Raw genomic sequence first — 27316 nt, forward strand, 5'->3', positions numbered from 1 at the left:
TGTTTGGGTTGGCACTGCAGCCAGTCGGTGTGTGCAGACCAATCACTTATCCAGGCCATCAGTGGGCACATCCTGGCATTGTCCTGCCTGAACGTGTTAGATGGTCTGTGTTTACAAACGTGTGAGCCAAGTGGTATTCTGTTCCTTTTGACACGACCTGACTCAGGGAGGGTTGTTTGGCCAGCGACTTCTGGTATAAAACACAACTTTTAAAGGCAGCTTTTTAAGCAGACCCTCACAACATGTGCACTACATGATCACAGCAACTGTTCATCCGAAGCAATGAAGGTAGGACTCACGGTCGTGAAGTTTGCTCGGCTCTACTGCAACTGTGTATTTCCTTTTGTGTTTTAGGCCTGTATGGAAATCTTTCTCTGGCTGACTTGTTTTCTCCTGCATATTACCGGTGAGTATCACATGTTACTTACATGTCTTTACATTTTGAAATCATGTGCAAGTGCATGTTGCTTTTGTTGTGCTTTCGGACATCCCATAAACATCTCAAACGTAAAAATTGCTACAAAACTCAAGACAAGATATTACTACCAAGAACTCATCAAAGAGGCTTTAACACATTAAGAGGCTAAACAAGTGAACACATTCAATTTAAAACTGTTATAACCAAATAATTCATAGTCCTGAAGACTAAAATAAATATAGTACAAAAGTGTTCTTTGGTTTTAGGGGTTGAATGAGGTTCAACTTCATTGTTAACACAACATTTACAAGGTTTACAACAAGGACGTACAAACAGTTGTGTGGGATACAAATAAATGATCAAATTTGAAACGATACACACTGTAATAGTCTGTGGTTTAGGTTCCCGTTCTGTTTATGTGGCCAGAATGAGACAGCATTTTTCTAGACCTTCCAGTGTTTAACTTGTCTGATCTCATGATTCTGCATCAATTTTCTCTAATTGAGGGAATTGAAGGAGTATTAAATAAAATAATAAAAGGGGGTTTAGAGGAATCTGAACTACCTGAAGACCCTTCTTGGACTGATCTCAGTATTCTGAATGTTTCCAGTTTCTTCAGCGAGTTCCACAGGGAGATGCAGCCTCTTCGGACGACACCATGTTCACACGTTTGATGGTGTCTTGTACCAATTTCCTGGAGACTGCAGTTACCTGCTGGCCGGAGACTGCAAGCATCGCTCCTTCACACTGCTGGGTGAGTCACAGTCGGATATACTTGTAGATTTAGTAAGTACGGAATAGGAAATATTGTAAAGATTTTCTATGATATAATAATACAATGTATTGTCCTTTTATATTTCAAGTGTTAAAATAAATAAATGTTTTTTTCTCGTTTTAATTAATTTTAAATGACACATCTCTATTTGAAATTGATTGTATACTTTCTATAAATCACTGTTTTTAATGTACAGAGATAAATCGATCCAGTTCAACATTATCTTTAATTGTTAGTAAATGCACAAAAAGTAGTTTAATAATTTTGAGTTTGTCGTCGTCAAAAACAGAAACTTTTTTTAACATTCATTATTAAATTAATTCTGTTCTTCATTCAGGTTAATTGCATGTTAAAGTATTTTAATACGTGCAACTTTAGCTGTTCCGTCACGTGGTATCATCATAATAAATAGGATCACTCAACCTTGGGTCAACAGGTGATTTTACTGATGGTAGAAGAACTGGGGTGACCCTGTTTTTGGGCGACGTCTTTGAGCTTCGTCTGTCTGCAAATGGACTTCTAACACAAGGAGAGAAAATGTGAGTATAGATTGAACGTGACTTGTTCAGTTTCCTAACTGATAGTAGATTTAAGAGAGAGAAAAATACTGTAATACGTTGCAAAAAGATTCTTCATTTATAAATTATGTTTTTTTGTTTTTTGTTGAAGATTGACACTTCCTTATGCATCCCACTCTGTGTTTGCCGGGATGGAGCTGGGCTTTTACAAGCTTTGGAGTGAAGAGTTTGGTTTCAGTGTTAGCATCGACAATGCCGCCAACATCGGCCTGACAATGAACAAGAAGCACGCGAACCTCACGTGTGGCATTTGTGGCAACTTCAACTCCGAGCCAGCGGATGAGTACACCGCTCAAGAGGGTGAGTGGATGATTGGTTATGATTATGTTTTTTACTGTGAACACGACAGGCTTCATATTTACGGGAATATAGGAAACGAGTGAGTCAGCGGCTGGAAGAAGCAGGAAGAACAGCTATTTAAAACAGGAAACGATAGGGCGGCGTTGAAGAACAGTGGGAGGATGAGATTAAGGACAGATCTGTCAACTGGCTCTTTGTCTGTTGTAATTCCAGGATTCCTCACGGAGGATAGTTATGACTTTGCAAATTCGTGGGCGGCGAAAGGAGCCGGTGAAGTCTGCAGACGTGTTTCAAGTGTCGGCCAATCCTGCAACAGCTCCAAGGAGACGTCAACGGTGAGAAACACCGACTACATCGATCCACATGTTAAATTATACATCTCAAAGTTCACAGCAAAGACTGAGGACCAGAGTGTGTGGGTGCGCTGAGGTTGTGGGTTGGCACACAAAACAAGACATTTGTGTTTGTCAGCACAATTATGCAAGAGGCAGATTGCAGATGAGAAGCTGCAAAAGTCAATTTCCTGTGCAGGAGGCTTTGCAGTTATCATTTGATGAAAGACTTAAGAAAGAAATGTGTTCGCTCGTACGTCAGCGATGATGTTGTTTTTCTAGCATCATTAGTCAATTATATTCACCGCAAATTTACCAGTATGAATCAGAAGAAATGAAAATTACCCTCAGATCTGAGACCATGATTTAATGTGTCTGACCTAGAGGTAGGAAGTTAAATTTCCTCCGGGGCCACATTATATACTGTGACTATTATACTTGTACAAAGAGGAAAGGGCCAAATAAAAAGTATCAGAATATATCATTGAATAAAAGGACATTTTAAAACAAGCTGTAGTCTTAAATTGATTGAATATTATTTAAATCTGTGTTTATTTATTTCATTTCAAGATTCTTAAGAGAGAAAGCACATTTTTACACACACTTTTTTTACTCGCACATCAAGAAATAAAAAAAAAGTTATATTATTCCACAAAACAATGTGTAATCTTTCATTGAATATACATAAAAAATAATTAATATGATATACATTGCCCTGAAAAATAGAAAAACAATACTTATTAAAAAGGACTAATAAAGGGAAAGAAAAAAAGAAAGAAAATGTCTCTGTATTATTTTTGGCACATGTAGGGCCGCATAGATAGAGTCAGAGGGACGCGTGTGGCCCCTGGGCAGTACTGTTGCTGGTTTACAATGATTATATCGTTGCCAAAACAAAGATACTTTAACGATTTCTAGAAGGGCACTGAGACGCAACATACCTCCACCAGGGAGCTACTTTAACATTACTTTATTTAATGCCACATTAAAAAAAGGTAAATGATTTAAAGGTGGGTTAGATGATCTTCAAAGCAAAGTGAGCAAGCTGCAATTTTACTTCAAAAGTTCAACTCCTTTTTTTTTTATTTTCCCAGAAATCATGCGCCATCAATGAGAAAATGTTCTGAGAAAACAGAACAAAGAGAAAAACTTATCTATCAAATGTCTCCACTGTGGGACAAATAAAACAATATCTTATCTTACCTTATCTTACTAGGGATATTCATTCTGAGGCTTTTTAGCAGCAATTCTGAATACATTTTTTGTCAACTTAAAAAAGGAATTTGTTTTAATGGTTTCGTTGAAGGTTTTGCTCAATCATGTCAAGTTTTCAATATTTTTGCTCATTCTGGAAAGAGCAGCAGCGCGAGAAGCCATACAAGTGAAAAAAAAACGTTCAAAACATTTTAAAATCCAAACACAAAAATGACTTCTAATCAATCCAACCCTCTCGTTTTAGTCATTCTGCATACAAATAAAAAACCTCTAAGGTGCTGTTATGACTCCGGTGTAACTGCTTCAACATTGACTTTCAGATCCTTTCCGCCTGCAGTGTGCTGCAGACCTCCTCTTTGTTCCGGCAATGTTCCCACATGGTGTCTGCGGACGCCTTTTTTTCGTTGTGTCAGGGCTGTGTGTGTGACCAGGGCATGGCAGAAGACTGCTACTGTCCAATCATGTTAGAGTTCGCCCGCTCATGTCAAGCACATGGCGTCGTGTTGCGTGGCTGGCTGGAGGAGAGCCAGTGCTGTAAGTGAGACAATCTTCGTGATGAAGTAAAAATCCACTTGTGCTCATGTGTGTGTTTGTTTAGTCCCAAAGTGTCCAATTGGGATGCAGTACAGTGAATGTACACGGGCCTGTTCGACACAATGTCACAGTCTGAACATCCAGGAGATCTGCAAGGACGAGTGTGTGGACGGTTGCACTTGTCCTGGTAAACCAGCCGCCGCTATTATCTCGAGCTTCCTTATGTATTTTGGATTTTCATCTGGTATTTAAACATTTCAGTTGGAAAGGTTTTGGACGGTCATCGCTGTGTGGAGGTGTCTCAATGCTCCTGCGTCCACATGGGACGACACTTCCCACCTGGATCCTCCATCTCTCAGGACTGCAACACCTGGTAAGAAGAGTCAGGAATCACTTTTCTCTGTCCAAAGTCATGCTCTGGGCCATTTGTTGGCAGTTTTCATGCGGCCCATAGCCTCTGTTATAAACTGTATTTAAGCAGAGAACGTCAAATAAACAGCATCTTAAAAAATAAAAACGTTTTTTAATGTCAAACCTTAACTTTTAATGACAAGATTACAAAAGTTTAAAAAAAAATGCTAGTAGTATTGATGCTAATTCAAAATAACTGAAAACCTTTTACCTGATCATTCAGTGTCGACATTCTCAATTTTGAATTGAACTATATATATATATATAGGGTTTTATATTTTGAACCACTGAATTGATTGATTGATTTTGAACTTGACCGTGATCTTGATCTTTCATGTCTTGACTTATTCATTGTTTTAAGACTGTTAATTTGAAATGTTAAAATGTTAAAGATGCTTTAAGATGCTTTAAGATTGTTTAAGCGTTTTGTGACCCTGGTCTGCAAAAGCGCTATACAAATAAAAATGACTTAATTACCAACTTATTCTTCATAATCTTCTCTCATTAAGGAAATGTAGGTTGTCACAGCAGTTTACAAAGAAGATTAAACATACATTGACATTATATATTACAGAACAATAAGAACAATAATTATTATAATTTAAAAAAAATATTAAAAAGTAATGAAAGAATATAATAATATAAATAAGCACAATAATGAATATAATTAGGAATAATAATGAAAATAGTCAAACAAAATAGACACAAGAATAAATTAAATTTAATATCACAATAATGTGATTAAATAAAATAAACACAATTATTAACTAATACAATGATAAATATATCAACCACAATTGGAGCCAGTTTCACTACATCAAATGTAGCCCTCTTAGATAAAAGTTTGCAAAGTGAAAAAGTTTTGCTTTCTTTCTTCTAGAAGTTGCTGCTTGTATTGTTACTTATTCTGTAACCTTGATGTCATCACTCTATTCTCTACAGTGTGTGTCGTCACGGCTCCTGGGAATGCACGAACGAAGGCTGTCCCGGTGAGACGCTCGTCCGGTCGAGTGTCGCTGCTGCAAAGAACATCATTGTGACTTTGCTTCACATTTCTTCTTAGGCGAGTGCCTGGTGGTGGGCCAGTCTCACTTCAAGACCTTTGACAACAAGTTCTTTACCTTCACGGGACAATGTCAGTTCCTGCTGTCCAGAGACTGCACGGATCAGGAGTTTTCCATCTTCATCGAGAACGTCCAGGTGGTTTAGAGTTCCTGGATTGATTGACATGAAAACTTCTCACGTGTCACTTGTTTTATGTTCCTGTCTCTGGCTTCTTTTGTGCATCAGTGTGCGGATGAGCAAGACGCAGTCTGCACACGCTCAGTGACGGTCAGCCTGCCCTCCCTGGAGGACATGACGGTGAAGCTAAAACATGGAGGTGTGGTGTCTGTGAATGGCATGGACATTCAAATGCCGATGTTTCATGGTAAGAAGAATAGAATAGAAGAATAGAATAGAATAGAAAATGTTTATTCATCCCCAGAGGGGAAACACACTTTTACAACAGCACAGTTGAAAAAAATTAAGTGCAAGGAAAAAAGAAATAACAAAAGAGATAATTAAAAAAATAAGAAAAATAAAACGATCTTAAAAATATACAAATTATTTACAATATTAGAAATTTAACACTATTAACAAAATAAAATAGAATAAAATAAAATAAAATAAAATAAAATAAAATAAAATAAAACACACGAGAAGAAAAACACACTACGGATTAGCATCAGGATATTTAAAGTAGAGAGTTAAATATCCTGACACCAGTTGGGATGAAGGACCTTCTATAACGCTCAAGAACATCTTGTGTTTGTGATTGGATGAACACATTGACTGTTTCTTAGGTCATCTTCACATCCAAAGATCAGTCCAGTCTTCCGTGCATTTGAAGTTCAGGGACAGCCTTCAGCTGAACTGGGATGGGAGGGGTCGTGTGCTCCTAAAGGTGAAAGGTTGAAGGTTACTTTTTCAAAAAAGTTCTGCTGCCTAAACTGTGTCTCTCCTCGTCAACAGCTGGGACCTCAGTGGGCAGGGAAGACGTGTGGCCTCTGCGGGAACTACAACGGCAACCAAGGCGACGACTTCTTGACCTCTTCAGGACTCATCGAGTCGAGCCCTCAGGCTTTTGGCCAATCTTGGAGAATCAACGGCGACTGCAGATCCGTCATGAAACCTGAAACAGATGCATGTGCTGTCAACCCTAAAAGAGGTGTTTCACTCACAGTTCACTCAATCCCATCATGGAAGGAACTGAAAATGGATCTTTTGTCTTCCAGTGCGCTTTGCAGAGGAGGGCTGTTCGGTTCTGATGTCGGAGATTTTCAGTCCTTGTCACTTTCTGGTCAACCCCGGGCCCTTCCATCGCATATGTCGTTACGATGTCTGCGCGTGTGTGGACGGGGAGGAGTGTCTGTGCTCAGCTTTGGCCACATATGCTGCAGCCTGTGCTGCTAAGGGAGTGATGCTCAGCTGGAGGTCACCGACCCTCTGTGGTAGGTTTCAGGGGAACTTGAGATTTTGTTCCTTGCAGTTAAATTTTATTTTGGATTAATTATATAGACTGAAATAGAATATAATTTACTTAAATTCCACAGTAATTACTAGTGATGGGCGGGTGAGGCTGATGAGGTATCATGATACAGTGTCTTCATTTTGAAAGGCCACTAGATGGCACTCTCTGCTTTATAATATTTTACTCTGATTTACTAATTAAATGAAAATTTTGCTTTACTTTCAAACTTAAAGTGACATCTGGTGGTCTTTCAAAATGAAACACTGTATGTTGCATAACACCTCATCAGCTGTTTCATGAAGCCTCATCAACTCTTTAAAAGTAATGAATTAGTCACACCCGCAAATCACTTTCAGAAATCTTTTAAATCAAGTGTCTGTGCTGTTTATTGTTGCCTCAAATGTTGACTTGTCGATGTGTGATTTATCAGAGAACCCCTGAGACATGGCATAATTCTGACCTATTTCATATAAATTGCACACAATACAATTAATAAAGCCACTTCCATCATTTTTTAATAAACAGATGTATATGTTTAACGTTTCCCAACAAAGTTCCATAAAAGCTTATACTGATTTGCTGAAGTAAAGTTTTATTTTGCTAAAGAATGGACAGTTAAAGGCTCACCAAAACAACAACCTCATGCTTGGGCCTTAGACGTTTATATTCTGATCTCATTGTGGCCCCTGAACCTTGAGTTGTAAATATTATAATACGGTTATTTATATAGCACTTTTTTAACAGTAGTAACAAAGTGCTTTACAAAAGAGAAAACAACTTTAGTTAAAAATGACACAATAGATTAGAACAGTAATAAAACAAAATATAACACCATTCAAGGAAAATAATAGTTTAAATAAAATGATAAAAAAAACTACAAATAAAGGAGAGTAAAGGCCCGTTGTTGAATCCAGTTAAGGGTTAAAAGGCAACATCACATAAAAGTCAGTCTGTACATTTCTGTATACTTTCCTATAGCGCGACAACATCTCCTACTGAACATCTTAATACACAATTTATTTATTCTTATTCAAATGATAATTTAAATGGTTTCCTCTTTTCTCAAAACAGCGATGGATTGTCCAAATGATCAAGTGTACGAGTCCTGTGGAAGTATCTGTGACCGATCGTGTCGCTCCCTGTCTGAGTCTGGCTGCAGAGACCGGCATGTGTGCGAGGAGGGATGCTTCTGTCCGGCGGGGAAATACCTGAGTGACTCGGGAGAGTGTGTGACAGCCGACCGCTGCACTTGCCTGCATGACGGACAGCTTTACCAGCCTAATGACGTGTTCGCCGACCACAACAGCGTCTGGTCAGTGACTGATGTTAGCTGGTGCGAGATTAATGAGGATGTTTGCTGATGTGTGTTTTCTGTGCAGCTACTGCGAGAATGGAGGCATGAGCTGCAGCTCCACAGAAATGAGCAGTTTAGTGTCAGACTTCTTCTACGACGATGACGATGCCTCTCCATCCAGAGGTTCAGTCATTTTCTCCCCTTGTTTTCTCCACCTGTTATTGACCTTTAGATGTATCACAATGATCACAAGGATCTCCACACATTCCTTAGCCTCACATGAGAGGATGTCTTTTCTTATTCATTAATTATATATATTTTTAATAATTTTCTTTTAAAGGATAGATTTGATTAATAAAAAAAAATCATATCCTGCAATTCATAATTGTTTGAGGTCAGTTTATTATTATTTAATTATTAATTATAATATGAATTATTTTGTTGTTATTTATTTATTATTTTTATGCCAAAATCCCATTTAACTTAAGGGACCTTAATATTTCACGTCACAATTTAAGGATTTTAAGGATTTTTAAGTGCACAGGTTGTTCTGCTATGGCATTAAAATACGAGATTGATCATTTTTTTAAATGTATGTCCATTAGGGGTATCAAATAATGACATTAACTGAGATAAAATATAGTACACTTATAATTAGTGTGTGTTCTTTACTGTTTGTTTGCCAGTAGCATGTTTGTGTTCTTCTTTTGTTGAGTTGTCATGTTGAAAACAATGGTCAGTCAAGTGTTGCCCGCAATGTTTATTTTCCAAATAATTCCTATAATTAATAATCATTTCTTATGTAATTTGAAAATATGTGGCGCAGTGGTTGAGAAGGAGGCAACTTGCAGCCCTTCTGTAAGGAAATATATTCCTCCTTGAAGCAATAAGCAGCAGAACATTAATGAATGAATTCAAAAATACAAATAAAACATTGAGTTCATAAAAAGTGATGTAAGTTTACACAACAAGAAACAATTATGGTTCGATTCACAGCAAGAACTGCATAGTTTCAAGTCTGTTACAAGCAATAAATAATTATATGCCGACATTTTTTTCTTATATATCAATATTTTCCTCTGCCAAATATGATAAAGAAAATTAAGCTATACACTTCTCTTCACATTTCAGAAGTGAAATGAAAAAATAACATAATTACACCAATTGATTACAGATCATAATTAATTCACGTCGCAAGCCAAATCATTCTTACCATGTCAGTTTTCTTTTAACTACTTGCCCTAATCATTGAAATGATCTCTTCTCTATGTGCAGAGCGGCGGTCAGCTCAGTGCCCTCCACCTCTGGTTGCCGCCGACTGTAAAAATAAAGGATTAGGTCTGGAGTGTGCCCGGACCTGTCAGAACCTGGACCTTCCGTGTGTCTCTCAGGCTTGCATCCCAGGCTGTCTCTGTCCATCAGGCTCGGTCGGTGTTGCAGTGTCTTCAAATCGATGTTTACAAATCAAACCCCCCCGATTGACTCATTGATTTATTTCAGGTGCGACATGGTAAAGACTGCATAGCGCCCAAACAGTGTCCTTGTTACCATAACAACCGGCCCTATGCATCCGGGCAGAGCATAGCTGTTGACTGCAACACCTGGTGAATACCCATGTCGTGTGAAAGGGAGGGACTGTTGCTGTAACAACATGTTCCTGTTTTTTTTAGTGTGTGTGAAAACAGGAAGTGGAGGTGCACACAAAAACCGTGCGACGGTGTGTGCCGCACTGTGGGGGAGGGGCACTATATCACCTTCGATGGGCTGAAGTATTCATTCCCTGGTCTGTGCCAGTATGTCCTGGTTCAAGTGGGTCAAACTCCAGTTCAAGTTCAATGTTGTGCTGTGAACATGGCAAGATAATATCAATAATTTAAACATCTACTCTCCCTAGGATATGTGTAATGGAGAGGAGGGGCTGTTCAGAGTACTCGTGGAAAATGAGGCCTGTGGAATTGTGGGACGTCGATGTGCAAAAGCAATTACAGTCTTCTATCATGGCGGGATGATTGTGATGCAGCATGGAGAGGTAACATTCACTCACTTAAACACTTCAACCACACCCACTCCAATCATCACTGCAACTCAAAGCTTGTATTCAGCTCAACTCATATCCACTCAAAGTCATGATTTTAAACCAAACTTAATGACTTAATGTCATGTTGCGCACACAGTTATTTTTTAAGGTTAAATGAAAGACCCTTAAATATAATTTTTATTTTAAAGAATCACACAGATTCTTTATTTAGCTCCTAAAGACAAGCACACAAGCTCCATGTGGGTCTTCTGCCCTCTTTTATCCCTCTTTATAATTAACATTAGGGGCGGAAATTCTGGAAATCCCCCTTACTTAGTATTAAATACATATTGGTTGAATAGCATTGAAATTGGACATATTGGACATTTCATGGGTTTCTTCTGTGATTTGTTTTTTTTAATAGAAACAAACATTTAATGCAATTGTTATTATAGAATGAGTTTCGCAGTCAGTGTCAGAAAAACTGTTCACGAAGTTTCGCAGACAAATCAGTTCAATAGCAAAAGATTCAGACTCACACCAGTAAGAGATTGTTCTTCATTCCGGAGGGAACAGCAGAACCAACGCGGAAGTTAGCTCACACCAACTGTCCAACGAAGGCCTTGCGTTCCTCCTCTTTTATTCAGTTTCTTCAGAGCAAAACACATTGTGGAGGGGTTACATCAAAAGCAGTCTCAAGCTATTAGTCATGGTACCTCATGGTACCTTTCAGATAACAGCCAAGGCTGTTGTGCATCTTCTCATGACGAGATCCTCTGCTCATCCCCCCTCCCAACTTATTTAATGTTTTCCTCTGTGCTCTTTAGTTGAACCCTATATTTGGATATATTTATCAGTGCTCTTTAGTTGAACTTTAAATTGGTTATATCCTGTGAAGGGTTTCAAACAAATACATTGTCAAAGCAATCAGCAGTTTCTTGCTTAAGGCGATCAGCAGTTTCGAACACATATGCATTTGTGGCAAAGCGAACACATGTTCATTGTGGTAAATTAGTCATATGCATTGTGGCAAAACAAACACATTAATATTGTGATAACGTAGTAAGCAGTTTAAAACACATTAATATTGTAATAAAGCAATATTTCTTTCACAGTCAGTCAGTATGGACAATAATCCAAGTTCAAAATTGAAGTAGTAAATAAATTATTTAACGTTGCATTTGTTTTGATTGCTTTAATGGCTGAAGCGTCAATCACAGTCAACCACTTCCTTCAAACAACATTAACACTGGTTCTAACAGAGACAGAAAAGTGAGCGATAGGCCCTGATGCCTGTGTGAGAAGACAAATATATCAGCTATAGTTTAGGACACAAGTTGTCTACTGGCGTCTACACTAAATTTTAACAAAAACACACTAGTCTCAGCATCAACTGTAAGGAGGGACAGAGATACCAACATATCGAGGACTAGCCTATAGGAAGAAAATCATTTAAAACAAAATAACACTTACATTACACACTGGAAGAAGGTGCTTTAAACTCGTTAGTCTTACCACAGCTCCGGTGGTGAAAATACATATTTGTGGAGGTAGTTTGTAAAGTTGATTTGTACTTCCCTAAATAATAATGGGAAACTTTAACTGTGGCTCATCCCAGCATTAGAAGTATGATCCCCCTTCTGTTGTCTTAATAGTTTTACACTTTCTTTCATTTATTTTTCTACCGTAACATTGCCCTAACTACAGGTGAAGATGACGCATCCAGTCCCGCTGAGTGCTCAGGTTGAGATCATTCGATCTGGTCAATTTTACACCGTGCTCCTCGGAAAACATATCTCTCTCAGCTGGGACAAAGGAACCCACCTCCTGGTCCACATCTCAGCCTCATACCAGGTACATAAATAAATAACATCTATAGTTTTTTATCATTCTGTGCTAAAATATCCACTTGTGTGTGTAGAGGCGTGTCTGTGGCCTCTGTGGAAACTTTGACGGGAACATCAACAATGACTTGTTGAGCAGTAACAATCAGCTGGAGGTGGCCTCTTCACACTTCGGGAATTCCTGGAAAGTGACTCCCGGCTGTGCAGATGTGACTAAGGTAAGTGTCTGGATGTGATCAATTGTGTAGTCATCGGCTGATCTCATTCTCTGCAGATTCCTCAACCCTGCGCTGAGGACATCGTCAAACTGGTGACGGTGGAGCAGTCGTGTCGCGTCCTCAGCGGCTCTCTCTTCAGAGCCTGTAACAGTCAGGTGCGAGTGAAACACTTCGACGTCCTGTTGTGCCCCATCACGATCGCCCTCTCCTCCTCGTGTCATCTGCTCTGTAGGTGGATCCGGAGCCATATGTGGAGATGTGTGTAGAAGCGGCATGTTCTTGCCCGTCAGTGGGCGGCTGTGCATGTTTTTGTGATGTCATCGCCGCCTACGCTCAGGCTTGTTTGGAGAAGAGCGTATCCATCGCGTGGAGATCCAACGAACTTTGCCGTGAGTGTACAGACGTTACTCACCGTCCACTTTAATCATCGCCCTGACATTTGTTTCATTTTGTTATTGCAAATGTTTATAGCCATGAGCTGTGAGGAGTTGAATCCCAAACTGGCAAGTACAGGGGAGGAGTTGTGCCAGTGGAGGTATAACACCTGTGGTCCAGCATGTCCAATCACCTGTCAGCACCCTGAGCCTCTCCACTGTTCCCTCACATGTGTGGAAGGTTGCCATGCCTACTGTCCTCCAGGTACCGTAAAGAATATTCAAAACCAGAAGTCAGGACATGAATAATCAAGTGGTTTCCCATCAGGCCAGCTGTTGGATGAGGTAGCCATGCGTTGTGTAGATCCCTCCCAGTGTCAGGTGTGTGTTCACGAAGGCCAGAGAATCTCCCATGGCAGCAAAGTTATTCTCAACCATGACGACCCCAAACACTGCAAAATATGGTAACGTTTTCAACTGTGTGGGTGGATGGTAGAGATGAAGCCTCATGAAACAGCTGAGTTCAGTGTCTTCATTTTGAAAGACCACTAGATGGCACTCTCTGCTTCATCATATTTGATCTATTAATTCAATGAAACCTGGCGTCATTTTCAAAACTTAGAGTTAAAGGTATCGTGATGCTTGATCATCTGTTTCATGAAGCCTCATCATCACTAGTGTATAAAATTATTTATTTCTAACTATGTCTTCCTGGTCTGCAGCCACTGTGACAACAACACCCTCAGCTGTGAAGAGTGCACTTCACTCACTCCGTTGACCACTCCGTCGCCAACCTGGACGTCCTCCACCGCGCTGCCGTTCACCACTCAGATGCCGGAGGGCACGTGCGACCGCGCCATGGATCTGGCGTTTCTGCTGGATGGCTCGTCCGCCCTCAGCGAGGATGAATTCCAGGCCACCAAGAGGTTCATCCTCGGGGTGGTGGAACGATTCCGCATGGGCTCCGCTCACACCCGGGCCACCGTGCTGCTTTATCACTCTGGAGTCAAAACCTACGATCTGCAGGTGGGAAGATCAAAACTGTCAACGTGTTGCTTCCACCCTTATCATGACAAATAGTAAATGAATAACAGCTCTATTCACAGCAGCACTATGACACATTTTGAAATTATTTATTGTTTGACTTTCTAGCTACTATTTCAACGCACACAGTTTTCATATTGATGCATTTAGAATTGTGTTATATAGCAGTTTCAAGAAAGATACATGTTAACAAATGCAGCTCCACAGAGGTTCCATGACATTGCAGTTACACTGTTCTGTCACTGGGTGGCCCCAAAAACTTTATTTTCAATGTTATGTATTGCTGCTTCAAAAAAAACTTTTGATAATTGAAGGATTTAGATTATTTTATTTAAATACATTAATCTTTGAAAATGTAGCTAATTTCAGTTGCAAGGAGAGATGGGATACAAATTAAAATGCAGAACAGTAATGGCTGAATGAGTCCTCACTAAACAGCTGATAATATAATACATCTGTCTTTATTTTTGACCAGATGTTACTCTAAGTTTGAAAATGATGCCAGGTTTCCTTGAATTGGTAGATCGGAGCAAAGATCATAAAGCAGAGAGTGTTGTCTAGTAGTCTTTAAAGATGAAGACACTGTATCATGATACCTCATCAGCTGTTTCATGAAGCCTCATCAACACATCACTACAAACCAGTGATAGCTTCTGATTATGGAGTTAAGTGATGAAGCAAATCATTATTTTAAAAATTAATAACATTTTTTAACATTATCTAAGTTTACCCTTTACATCTACATCCAGTGTAGCCAAAAATGTTTAACAGACTTCTTGTCTTGGCAGTGAATAATGAGTGGAAAGTGGCGCCCAGTTAGTAAATCTTTATTCGTTACCATTCGTCATCTGTACTCTGTGCACTTTCATCCTGTTCTGCAGCTCTATCAGCTGTTAAATGTTACTTGATGATGATTTTCCGCTTGGTCAGTCTGGTCAATTATTATTTGAGCAGCCATGTGTCACATGCTTGCCTAATGTTAAACCATCTCCATGATGCTTTTAACCCTTACACATCTTATTGTTTATTAATATAATCTTAATCCAAATTAAGAATTGTATCTCTTCCAGCCTGATGCGCGCTACTGGTAAAAATATACCAAATCATAGTATGTTAAATATAAGTATTGATGGGTCGATGAACCTCATGAAACAGCTGATGAGGTATCATGATACTCTGTATTCATTGAAGACACTAGATGATACTTTTTGCTTTATAATCTTTGACGCTGATCTAATAATTGAATGAAATCTGGAATCATTTTCGTACGTAGAGTGCCATCTAGTGGTCTTTCAAAATGAAGATCATGATACCTCATCAGATGTTTTTAAGAAGCTTTATCAACCCTCCCTAAAAATAAGCTTGAAATATTACTCAGAAATAACAGGTTTTTGGTCTTAATATTTGCTCTCTGCATGTAGGTCCAAAAGTGGCTTTTCAAGAAGACCGTGCGTGACCTTCATTACGCTGGAGGAGACGCAGCTTTCTTAGACGAGGCCATCAAGTACCTGGCCTACAACATCTATGACAAGAACAAGCGCGAGCACGCTGGCCGGATCGCCATCATCCTGACAGGCAGCGCTAACCCTCGCTCCATGCGTTCCATGGTCAAGATGATCCAGAAAAAATCCATCACCACCTTGACGGTGGCTCTGGGTCCAGGAGCGAGCATCGCTCAGATCAATGAAATCACCAAGGCCAACCCAGACAACAGAGCCTATGTGTTGAGCAGCACGAGCGAGCTGAGCGACAGGTTGCTGGAGCTGACGGATTATCTTTGCACTTTGGGACTGGAGCCTTTAATGCCGACACCTGTGCCTACAAAACCTGAGCGCAGGACCACTACAACCACACAACCTCCTCACGTGGAGCCGAATGGCAAACAGCACACCACAGAAACTCCAACCACACCCAGATTCCTCTCTCCCACCATCAACCCCTCAACTCCAACCAAAGACGTCACGTTCATTGTCGAAGGCTCAGAGTCAGTCGGCGAGGAAAACTTCAACAAGACTCTCATTTTCCTGGAGAAAGTTGTGACGGAGCTGGCAGAGAGAGACAAGTTTACCCGCATCACCATTATCCAGTATTCAGTGACGGTGACCATCGAGCTCCATCAGTGGGAGCTATGGAAACAGAAGCAGCTGCTGATGCAGCAACTGAAGCAGATTCGATGGCGAGGTGGAAGTCAGACAAACACAAGGTCGGTTATATCAACGGTAGTCCAGCCACCACGTAAGCCCACCAATCCTCAGCTGGTGTTTCTAGTGACTGAAAACCCACCCACTGACACCGTGACACGACCACCAGTCACTAGCAACTTTACACACGTGTATCCAATTGGCGTGGGACCAAAAATACGACAGATAGACCTCACGCCTTTTAGCTACCCTGAACCTCCGGTGATGATCAAGGACTACGACCAACTCCAGACAATAGTCCAACGTGTGGTCAATATCACGCAAAGAAATCTCCTACCTCGGTTTCCGACACTTCGACCCGTGGTGGTCCCAACCCTGTCCAACCTGCCACCTTCAGGTACGCATGGCTGTGATGTTATGAGAACTTCATGAGACTTCATGCTCATCCTGTGACCTTGGTCTTCATAGTACCGTGCAAGAAGCCCGTGGACGTTATGTTCCTGCTGAGAGCTGGCGAGACGTTCGAAGACATGAAGACTTTTGTCCGATCTTACATCAGGAATGCTGACATAGGTATAACTTGCTGCTCCTAAAGACACCTTGAAAATAGCAAACAAAACATTCACATATTTTACGGGATGTGTTTACCATGTTTAGCTAAAGAAGTAAATTATTTTCTTCTTCTCTGTCAGTTTGGATAGTTTTTTCTACCTGTTATTTAGCATTTGCTCCCATTTTAAGCTAAGGAAGGAGGACTAAACTAATAAATAAATGTATTCTGTATATACTCTTATAATACTGTACTGTTTTTTGCCTGCTCAGGCTTAAAAGGCACTCAGATTGGGTTGATTCAATACGGAGACACAAACACTGCAGAGCTCTCCTGGAAAGACACCCAGAGCACGTCACGTCTTCTAGACCTGGTGGACAGAATACCAAACAGGAAGGCGGCTGCACCCGCTCTCGGTACTGACGATAAGTCTGAGCATCTCCACACACAGAAACCCACTGATGTGTTGGCTGTTCCGTCTCCATGCAGGCTCCGCCCTGAGTTTTGCTGTTCGCACCGCAATCTCTCGGGTCAGCGGTGGGAGAGTGGGTGTGGCCAAAGTGGTGGTGATGCTTGTGACGGACAAATCAGCGGATGATGTCCAGGAAGCGGCTAATGAGGCCCTGGCGGCAGGTAATGAAGCTAATAATGACGAGTCAGAGCCAAACTGAGATGATGACATTGTCTTGTTTATTAGTACGTTTAAGTAAGCTTTTATATTAGCTGCTGTCTCTACTCTAGGTGTGGCAGTGTTTCCTGTTGGAATTGGAAATCACTACAGTCACGATGAGCTCAGACTTCTTGATCCCAGTGAGCACAACACCCTGCACTTGAACAGCATGGATCAGCTATTGGTGCTGCTCACCCTGGACCACAGCTACCCCGAGAAAATCTGCAGAGGTTCACCTTCAAATATAACCTCGGTTTTTAAATGATCTTCAGAAATGTTATTCATGATATTGTCGGTTTCATCCTCAGCTGGCCCCCCAGGCGTGTGTGTCGATGATCTTGGAAACGAGAGACAAGTAAGTGCATAAATGAGCCTCAAAGATCGAGTCGATTTTACTTTTACTCTTCACACCGCCGTCTCTTATGTGTTGCAGCCCGGAGCGTCCTGGTTACTGGAGGATGGATGTCACTCCGTCTTGTGCCATCCCAGCGGGGCGGTGACGATGCAGAACCACAAAATCAGTTGTGAAAGACTTGCACTGCCAACCTGCCGAAACCACGTGCCACCCGTCCAAGTGCAGGACGCATGTAACTGCCACTGGGAGTGCCCTTGTACGTGAACCTTCTTACATGCTGGAAGAACACTTTGTTTTTGTCTCATTTTACTTTTTTATTGATTTAATTAATGAATGCTATGCATGATGTTAACATTTGGTGATAACTGGAGCCGTTAGAATTGCTAAAAAATGCAAATTTGTATTTATGCTACGAATTTCCTTGTTGCTTTTTTTTCATGTATGTATTTCTATAAGAGATTCTACAGGAAAACAGTCCATACAAAACTCTCTATGTTTTACTATGTTTAAATTTTTGCTAATTTATTGGTGTTTCTATTTATTTATTAAGTCTGTGTGCGTTCTCAGGCATCTGCATGGGCAGCTCCACCAATCATGTTGTGAGATTTGACAGCTTGGCACTTCGGCTGGCCGTGGACAGCTCTTGCTCTTACACTCTCCTCAGAGTCAGCAGAGGTGTCAGCGCCGGGTTGGAGGTTAAACTCCACAGTGGACCGTGTCAAGAATCATCAAATTACAACCAGGTCTGCATGAAAGCCATGGAGGTCACTGGTGGAGCTCACAAGCTGCTGCTGAAGGATGACGTGACGGTGAGCATGTCGGTGATGTGTAAGAGCTGAACATGTGTTGAGGAGCAGCTCTTGACCTTTTCCGAACCTAGCAAAAGGTCATAATTTCAGAATGTGTTGAATAAACATCTGCTATATCTCTTGCTGGTACACATGTGGAGGTATTTAGGCTTTAAGGAGTACATTTATTAGATGATCTACATTTTTCATTGAAGTGAGTTCAATTAAAAAAATCTGCTTGGCCTAACTACAGTGGATGAGACGTGAAAAACAGATTTACAAATCCTGAAACACTTATTGTTTTGTACCTCACAATTGTTTTTGTAAATGCGTTTGAGAGTTTGTTAATTACTTTCAGACTTTGTGAATTTGTTACAGAATGTCTTTAACATTGTATCAGAATCTTTGTAGATTTTTACAATATTTTGGTTTATTTCTTACTACTATTTGGTAAATATGTTTGAAAAACCCATATATTTGATTGAGAGTATTAGAAATACTTCCAGATTTTTGTAAATCTGTAACAAATGTAGGTTAATCTATGACAACATTTGGGCAATTCATTTGAAGAGTTTGTAAATTAGTTTCAGTGTTTCTTAACTTTGTTAAAAATATTTTGTAAATTTTAATAGAAATGTTGTACATTTGTAACAGAATTTTTCTAAATTTGTTATGATTGTAACATAAATATGTTTGAGAGTTTCATTATGTGAACTTGTTACAAAGTTTTCTACATGTCTAACAATATTTTTCTGAAAGTGTAATAAAGTAGACTTCAATTATTATAATATTAGTAGTGATATTTCACGTTTAAGAAATTAAATGTTGGCATTCGCGTGTTTGGTAGAGGAGCTTTTTTTGTTTTTCCGATGGCTAAGATCTGAAGCTTCTCTCTGTGTTCAGGTATTCATCGATCAGGAGAAGCTCACACTGCCTTGGCGACACGATGGGATGGAGCTGGTGTGTTTCGGAGGTGTGATGCTGCAGCTGAAAATAGACGACAGCTACATCCTGACGTTCACCCCTCAGAGTAACGAGTTCACCATCGCGTTACACGGTCCGGCCACGACCCAACCCTCTTCTGGACTGTGTGGTACCTGCAACACTTACTTAAACAACACAATACTTTCTCTTTCTCATCGGCCCTTTCCTCTGTTTCCACGCAGGAGCCTGCGGTGAAGAGACAGCGAATGTTCTGACTCTGCGAAATGGCAGCCTGACCACCGACCAGCTCGCCTTCATCGCTGACTGGACGGCAGCTGAAGACGGTGGAGCCTGTGCTCTCAGACAAAGGGTGGAGTGTGTGTCCTCTGCCTCGATGGGATGTCAGGCCCTACGCTCAGAGATATTCAACCCATGTCACGCACACATACCAGTGCAGATCTTTCTGGCAAAGTGTGAAGAGCAAGCATGCTCGGAATCAGATGTGTGTGAGCTGATCTCTGCCTACGCACGTTTGTGTAGACAGAGTGGCGTATGTGTGGACTGGAGGAGCCCCCACCTCTGTCGTAAGTTTGGTGCACATTGTATTGTAAACAAAACAATTCATCATCATATTATATTCTCTCTTTATTGAGCTCAGACCCCGAACACAGTTTATTTTTTTATTAACTTGATAAAAAGAAAAAAGTAACAACCTGCATTAAATTAAATCTAAATTTTATTTTAAAAGCATTTTTCCTGTTGTTGAAATGTCCTTTGTTTGTAGTAAACTAAGAGTAAAAAAAACTGTTTCTCAATAAATGATATGTTGTGGGGTTGTAAAGTTAAACTAAATGGATCCTTTTATCTACTGAACATCAACTTAATCTAAAGCACTGGTTATTGGTAAAGCGCCTTTTCTAGACCAGGGTCATAAAGCCCTTGAACTCTTAAAGGCTTAATGAAACAGATGATGATGTATCATGAAACAGTGTTTTTATTTTGAAAATCCACAAGCATCATTTTCAAACTTCTTCTTTTTTTTTTAAAAATACACTGACTATATCATCAGCTGTTTCATGATGCCTCAGCAACACATCACTAGGCGCTATGATGTGGTGTGTATAACTATGGGACGGGCTTAAATCAATGTTTTTAAGGAAAGAAAATGTTACTTTTAATTAAAATTGTAAGTATTTTATTTTTTAAGAATGAAACCAGAGATCTAATGTCTACTGTGATGAATAATAAAATGTAGTATTTTTTGTACACAACATTTTTGATCCCTTTAAACACATTTTATATGTTCGTAAGCTCACAAAACGTTATAGAAACAAAAGGCACCAGGTTCATAAAGTGACCCATCAACATTAATTCTCTGAAAAAAGATATTTATCCCCACCAGGCTCGACTGGCCTTCACGTCAAAAGGTTAAATAAATGCTTGGCTTTTCTGAGCAAACTCACTTTTAAATCCTCGAAGGCAGACAACCTTCAGCTTGTGTACGGCTATAAATAGATCAGTCAGTTTGATATTCATGGGCTTTAAGAGTGAGTTTCCTGATCTCAACTTGAATTTCCTCTTTCAGCACTTCAGTGTCCCACCTCCATGGAGTACCACGCCTGTCGCACCGGGTGTGTCGAAGACTGCGGGAGTCTACAGCCGTTGTATGGTGGCCAGTCAGTCGCCAGAGGAAATGAGACCTCCTGTATGAGCACACCTACTGAAGGTTGCTTCTGTCCAGAAGGGAAAGTTGTGCATCATGGAGAGTGTGTACCACCAGAGGCGTGTGGGCAGTGTGTGGACATTCATGGACGCACATACAAGGTGAGACCCTGAGTCACTCAAGTGCAACTCAGGCGAGTGTTTTGTCTTGTAGGATGTTGTAGACTGTCCTCTAGTGTTCAAAGTGAAGCACTACAACAACAGTTGTTTATTTTTGTGTAGTACCTTCAGTCTTGGGTCCCGAGTGAGAATCCATGTTTGATTTGTGTGTGCCTGGACCAAGAGCACATCAACTGTACCGCCCGACCCTGCACTGACAGAACAGGTGAGAATGAATAATGTCTTTGATTGAACTATAAATCAATAAAATGATCTTGTATTGTGTTCCTTCATTTCATCACTTGTTTGTAGCTCCAAAATGTGGACCCTGTGAGACCCTAAGACAAAGGAGAGACTCTGACTGCTGTCCAGAATATGATTGTGGTCAGTTTTTTTAAAACATTTCTCATCATAATTTTACTATTTATCTGCAGTGGAACAGCAAATTATAGTATTATTAGTACTGGTTGATGAGGCCTCATGAAAGAACCAATGAGGTATCATGATACAGTGATTTCATCATTAGATGAGAGACACTGTATCATGATACCTCATCGGTTCTTTCACGAGGCCTCATCAACCCATCACTAGTCTTTAGTGTTACTCTATATTGAAATTCATTTTTTATCATTGTTTCTGTTTTGATAACTATTTTCATTACATTGTACAACAATCTTTGTCAATTTAATTTCTATCCTTTCGTTCTCAGTGTGCGATCTAGGTAATTGTAGTCTCCCGGAGGTTCCTCGCTGTGATGCAGGCCAGACAGCGGTTCTGAAAAACCCTGGAGAGTGTCAGCCCGTACATGAATGCGGTAAGTTCTTCCCATGAGACACGGCAGCGCTGCATTTCATCACCTCCGACTGCCTGTTTCTCCGCCGACAGTCTGCAAACAGGAAGTGTGTTCCAGTCTGACTCCACCCTTGTGTCCGGCTCATCGACGGCTCTCGGTGAAGAAGACGAAATGCTGTGACGTTTACGAGTGTGTGTGTAGCTGCGTTAACAACACACAGACCTGCCAACCGGGCTTCACGACATCATCTCTAACTGATGACTGCGGCTGCACGGAGATCAAGTGCCTGCCTGACAAGGAAAGTCTTCATTCTCTGAATCTGAAAGTGCCTGTTTTGAATACAAATCAACTGAAGATAATCAATTTGAAAAGCTTGAAAGGTTTATAGAATAGAGCTGTTTTCACTATTATCTATTTCAAACCATTATTCACAATGTTTATGTTGGACACAAATTTTTAATCACAGTCTTAAATATTTTGTTGTTTTTTCTTGCTTACTTTTCTATTGTAAACATTTATTTTAAAATAATCAATGTCCTCATGTCATACACAATATTTTTAAATGATAAAGTATTGGTTTGCTATTGTATAAGAAATTAACAAATTTACAATCACAATTAAAAATATGGATGCAAAATAGAATAGAATAGAATAGAAAATGTTTATTCATCCCCAGAGGGGAAACACACTTTTACAACAGCAGCACAATTGAAAATAAAGTGCAAGGAAAAAAAGAAATAATAAAAGAGATAATAAAATAAAATAAAACGATCTTTAAAAAATACAAATTATTTACAATATTAGAAAATTAACACTATTAACAAAATAAAATAGAAAAAAATTAAATTAAATTAAAAATTAAAAAAATTAAAAAAAATAAAAACAAAAAATAAAAACACACAAGAAGAAAAACACACTACGGATTAGCATCAGGATATTTAAAGTAGAGAGTTAAATATCCTGACACCAGTTGGGATGAAGGACCTTCTATAACGCTCCGTCCTACACTGGGTAACAAAATGTTACATTTCACCCGTGTTAGCACTTTAAGCTAATCTAGCAAATATACAAGTTGAAAAACAATTTTAGAAAATTGAAAGTAAATACTTTTCCAGTCAGATTATCTGTTGTGTATTTACCCTTGATATACACAACAGATAATGTGACTGGTAAAGTAATTGTAATAGTTACATTTATTACAAACTAGGTGCAGTTCAGTCTTCTGGTGACACTGTCAGTGCTCATTTCTCCTTGTAAGAAAGAGGACATAACATATATACATATTGTCAGTTTCTATGCATTTATTTTTAATTTGTTAAAATCATTGGAGCAGGTTTGTGTGGCGGAAGGCGTCGTGCATGCAGTGGGCAGTGAGTGGGTCCAGGGATGTGAGAAATGCAGCTGCAGCCAAGTGCAGGACAAATACACGTTACTACACATCGCCCAGTGTTCTGCACCTGTCTGTCAACGCTCCTGCCCTCTCGTGAGTTCCTTTTCTAACACTGACACTGCTCCGTATAAGGCTCAGCCTGTGGTTAACTACTCCTAACTGCAAAACAGGGTGCGACGTATACACTAGTGCAAGGAGAGTGCTGTGGAAAGTGTGTACCGAACAGCTGCGTTGAGTCGAGAGGAGACATGAGAGGAGATATGCTGGTTGGAGTAAAACTCAGACAAGTACGGATGGATCAAATGTTGTAAAAAAAAAAAAAAATGTAATTACATTCATTTGGATTTATTTTTCCAGGTGGGTGAGGTGTGGCAGTCTCCCAATGACAAGTGTGTTTTAAATGAGTGTGTGAGAGTGAAGGATGAGGTATTCATCACCGCCACAAATGTGAGCTGCTCCTCTCTGGACACTCCGTCCTGCCCTCTGGGCTCCGAGCTACGCTGTGATAGACGTGACTGCTGCCCACGCTGCCACTGTGGTGAGTTCACACACGTTTTTATTATTATTATTATTATTATTATTATTTATTATTATTATTATTATTTTGTTATTATTATTATTATTTTTATTATTATTATTATTATTATTATTGTTATTATTATTATTATTATTGTTGTTATTGTTATTATTATTATTATTATTATTATTATTATTATTATTATTGTTTTTTATGTATTTATTATTATTATTAGTATTATTATTATTATTATTATTATTAGACCTCATCTTTTCAATGCCCTTCTCAACCTTTACATGTAGTGCCTTCTTATATCCGGTAGAGGTCGTTGTCGTATTCATTAATGTCGCGTCTGTTCACAGCCCCGATGGACGTCTGCGTGCTCAACCACACCGTCATTGGTGTACGTATTGTCAACTATTAATAAGGAGGATTGATTTGATTTTCATTTATTTTGTATCTTTCTGATGCAGGCGGGCGAGAAGCTGATGGTGGACGCGTGTACACACTGCGAGTGTTTGGTGCAGAACGCTCTGCTGAGACAGTATAAACTGTCCTGCACAAGAATGGATTGTTCCACTTGTCAACTGGTATTTATCACCTTAGATATAAAAATATCATCATCAAAACTAGTCATCTAGTAACAACACAACTGCTCTCACTGTTTAATTGTTTTCTTTAAGTGTAGCTTTTATTATATTTGTAATATAAAGCATCTATTGATGATGTTTTTATTACAGGGGTACACTCTTCAGAAGGAGGAGGGCAGTTGCTGCGGCCGCTGTGTTCCTTCTTCCTGCTTCATGAGAAGGACGGACGGGACACTTCTGGATCTCAAGGTTGGATCATTTAAAAGTCCGGACATATGGATATAAAGTGTATTGGAACTGTGTTGGTATCAGACTGCAGGCATCATCCAAGGTTTTACCATATATTTTAAAAGGAATTGTATATTTAACAGGGGTCTTAGAAAATATCGAAACAGCGATATATCGCAATGTCTTCTATTCTCGATATTGTATTGATATTCAACAGCACTATAAAGTTTTTTTTTTGTTTCCAATAATATTGGATTTTTTAACATATTTCTTTAATGGTTTGAAGTATAATAAGTACAATAAAGTTCAAAGTTCGGCATTTGTCTATTTTTGTTTTGAACTTCCGGCAGCCAGATGGGAACAGTCATTATGTCCTCCCGAAATATCCAGGGCGATGACTCAGGACAAGAGGATACAGTCAACACCATCAGCTTTTAAAGCTTATATTAGTTGCAACAAAAAAAAATCAAAAGCAATTCAGACTTAGTCAAAAGTCTTGTGGTTCTTGAACTCTGCAAACACCAAAGCAAAACTAAAAATATATCTTGTTCCTACAGTGTCGCAATATATCGTTACGTTGTCCCTGTATCGTGATGCGTATCGTTTTCTTCTTTCATGAATTTACTAAATGAGCATTTGAATGCTAATGTTTTTAGCAATAATATGGTTGTAAATCTGATATTATATATGATAAAATGACTAAATAAGTCTAATGTTCTTCTACTCTCGCGCTCACAGGTGAACACCACGAGTGAGGAGGGCTGCAGCATCTACACCTGTGGTGTGAACGGTAATGGAGAACTCACCGTGAAGATCGAAGTGACCACTTGCCGTCCTTTCAACCGGCAGCAGTGCCTGGACGAAGGGGTAGGAAGAGCTTTTAACCTGCAGACATTGTCATGTCAGCTAAAATTAACCTTTGATTTAATATTTTATTTGTTCTGCTTTTTATTTGTCGTATTTATGGCATCGGCATCACTGAGTTTCTGATCAATGAGCTACTATACCGACATTTAAACCTAAATTACATAGATTCCTTAATTAGCACTAGCATAGCATTAAGCATAGCATTAGTTTAGCTTAGCAATAAGCTGGGCATCATAGAATGCCACAAATCTTTATGAATACCTTAAAAAGTGCACTAGAATTCTGTTTAAATATTTCATGGCTTGCTGCCGACTACCAAACGTGTCGTCAATTAAAATAACTATAAGCTAATTTATAGAAAACAAAGCTTTCATTCACCAATGACATGTTTTACAAGATGTACGATATAATTCAATCTTTAAATGACTGAATTTTTACACAAATCCTGACATAAATGATATTTAAAGTGTTTAATATTCTTTGCAAACCAGATAAGGTTGAATATAAACTGTTGGTGAATTAAAATCGTATTTATTTTATGATGGCTGTATCGATTTTTAAACAATAAGATTTATTTTGTTCAATAAACAACAATAATAATAGTTTTATTTATTTAAATTTCCCCATCAATAATAAAAAAGATTTACAATTATTTCACTTATTTGACAATCCATGATAGCAAATAATAAATAAAGAGCACCATTGTTATTGATTTGGGTTTATTCATTATCGGGTGGTTTTTTTTTTTCTTAGGGTGTCGTCAGCAAGATGGGAAGCACCTGCTGTGAGACGTGTGAGTAGAGAATGTTTTTCTTGTTTCTTACAAATATCTAATTTGAGAGTTTTTTTGTAAACTGCCGGTGCGAAGGTACGGAGCCGCCGTGCAAGAGATCATTAGGGACTCTCAACTTTGTGAAAGTGGACGATTGCCAATCCGAGCAACAGGTCAAACTGCACTACTGTGAGGTAAGCCACACACACACATTTAAGAATGATTAATAGTTTAACCCCGAAGGATTATCCCTCAAAGTTCAACAAAATCCCAACATCCGATTTTTTTTTATTTTTTTTTTAAATGTCTGCATGTGGCCCGTGGATCCATCTGTCTTGCTACCAGGGAAAATGTCGCAGTAAGTCCATCTACTCCCTGGAGCGAGGGGCTGTAGAGCAGGAGTGTGTGTGCTGTGCCGCGGCGGGAACCGAACCTCTAGACGTGCCCGTCCTGTGCTCTAACGGCACCCGGAGCCTCATCACCGTCCTGTCGGTCACCGCCTGCGACTGTCTGTCCAAGCAATGCACGTAGACGGAGACTTATGAACAACTCATGCATCACCGCTGAAATATATATTTTTGTATCCGTCAGACTATTTTCAAAGACACCAATAAATAATCACTTTTACGCGTCAATGTTTCGACATTTTTGTCAGTTTTCCAAAGTTGGATGCGTTGAACCTACTAGTTTGAAATTGTAATTTAAAGTTAATTCAAATTCTTAATTTACAGGAAAAGCTTCAAAAATCAAAAAATAAGAAGGAATTCACTAAAAAACTTCACTCTGCCACTTGTCTCCATATGTTACCATAGAAAACTGAAAACAAAACTATAATATCTTGGTGCAGGATTCACACATTAATCTCTGTTTCTATTAAGATGACATTAACCTTATGCAAGTGGTATTGTATACTGCAAACAAATATTTTTCTAACTAAGGTAAACTGAATTTAAATCTTGTCCTATGTTTTATTATCGATTTTGCTACTTTATCTCAGAATGACAGCATTTAACTAGCTGCACCAATATAGACAGCTTAAACTAG

At 39.3% G+C, this 27316-nt stretch overlaps 1 protein-coding gene across 1 annotated transcript; it reads left to right on the top strand.

The window, feature by feature from the left end:
• On the top strand, positions 1-26907 carry vwf (von Willebrand factor). The gene is made up of 53 exons (XM_087796628.1): positions 1-288; positions 355-406; positions 1029-1172; positions 1630-1732; positions 1863-2071; positions 2285-2406; positions 3939-4152; positions 4217-4339; positions 4414-4525; positions 5506-5552; positions 5627-5763; positions 5854-5992; positions 6408-6508; positions 6577-6772; positions 6840-7055; positions 8147-8387; positions 8455-8552; positions 9645-9796; positions 9870-9973; positions 10040-10178; positions 10264-10398; positions 12094-12240; positions 12308-12448; positions 12505-12603; positions 12681-12837; positions 12920-13087; positions 13151-13286; positions 13545-13848; positions 15288-16404; positions 16476-16580; positions 16830-16973; positions 17047-17190; positions 17299-17457; positions 17536-17582; positions 17661-17838; positions 18150-18391; positions 19274-19463; positions 19537-19878; positions 20880-21118; positions 21239-21341; positions 21428-21499; positions 21825-21929; positions 22001-22204; positions 23240-23391; positions 23469-23585; positions 23656-23836; positions 24178-24218; positions 24289-24405; positions 24556-24654; positions 25372-25500; positions 26254-26293; positions 26369-26466; positions 26618-26907. Exons 1-53 carry the CDS (start codon positions 283-285, stop codon positions 26801-26803), a joined length of 8493 nt encoding a protein of 2830 aa, XP_087652754.1. The 5' UTR covers positions 1-282; the 3' UTR covers positions 26804-26907.
• The last annotated feature ends 409 nt before the right edge of the window (positions 26908-27316 follow it).

Source organism: Callionymus lyra, chromosome 8 (assembly GCF_982586985.1).
Source record: "Callionymus lyra chromosome 8, fCalLyr1.hap1.1, whole genome shotgun sequence".
Taxonomy (NCBI): Eukaryota; Metazoa; Chordata; class Actinopteri; order Syngnathiformes; family Callionymidae; genus Callionymus; species Callionymus lyra.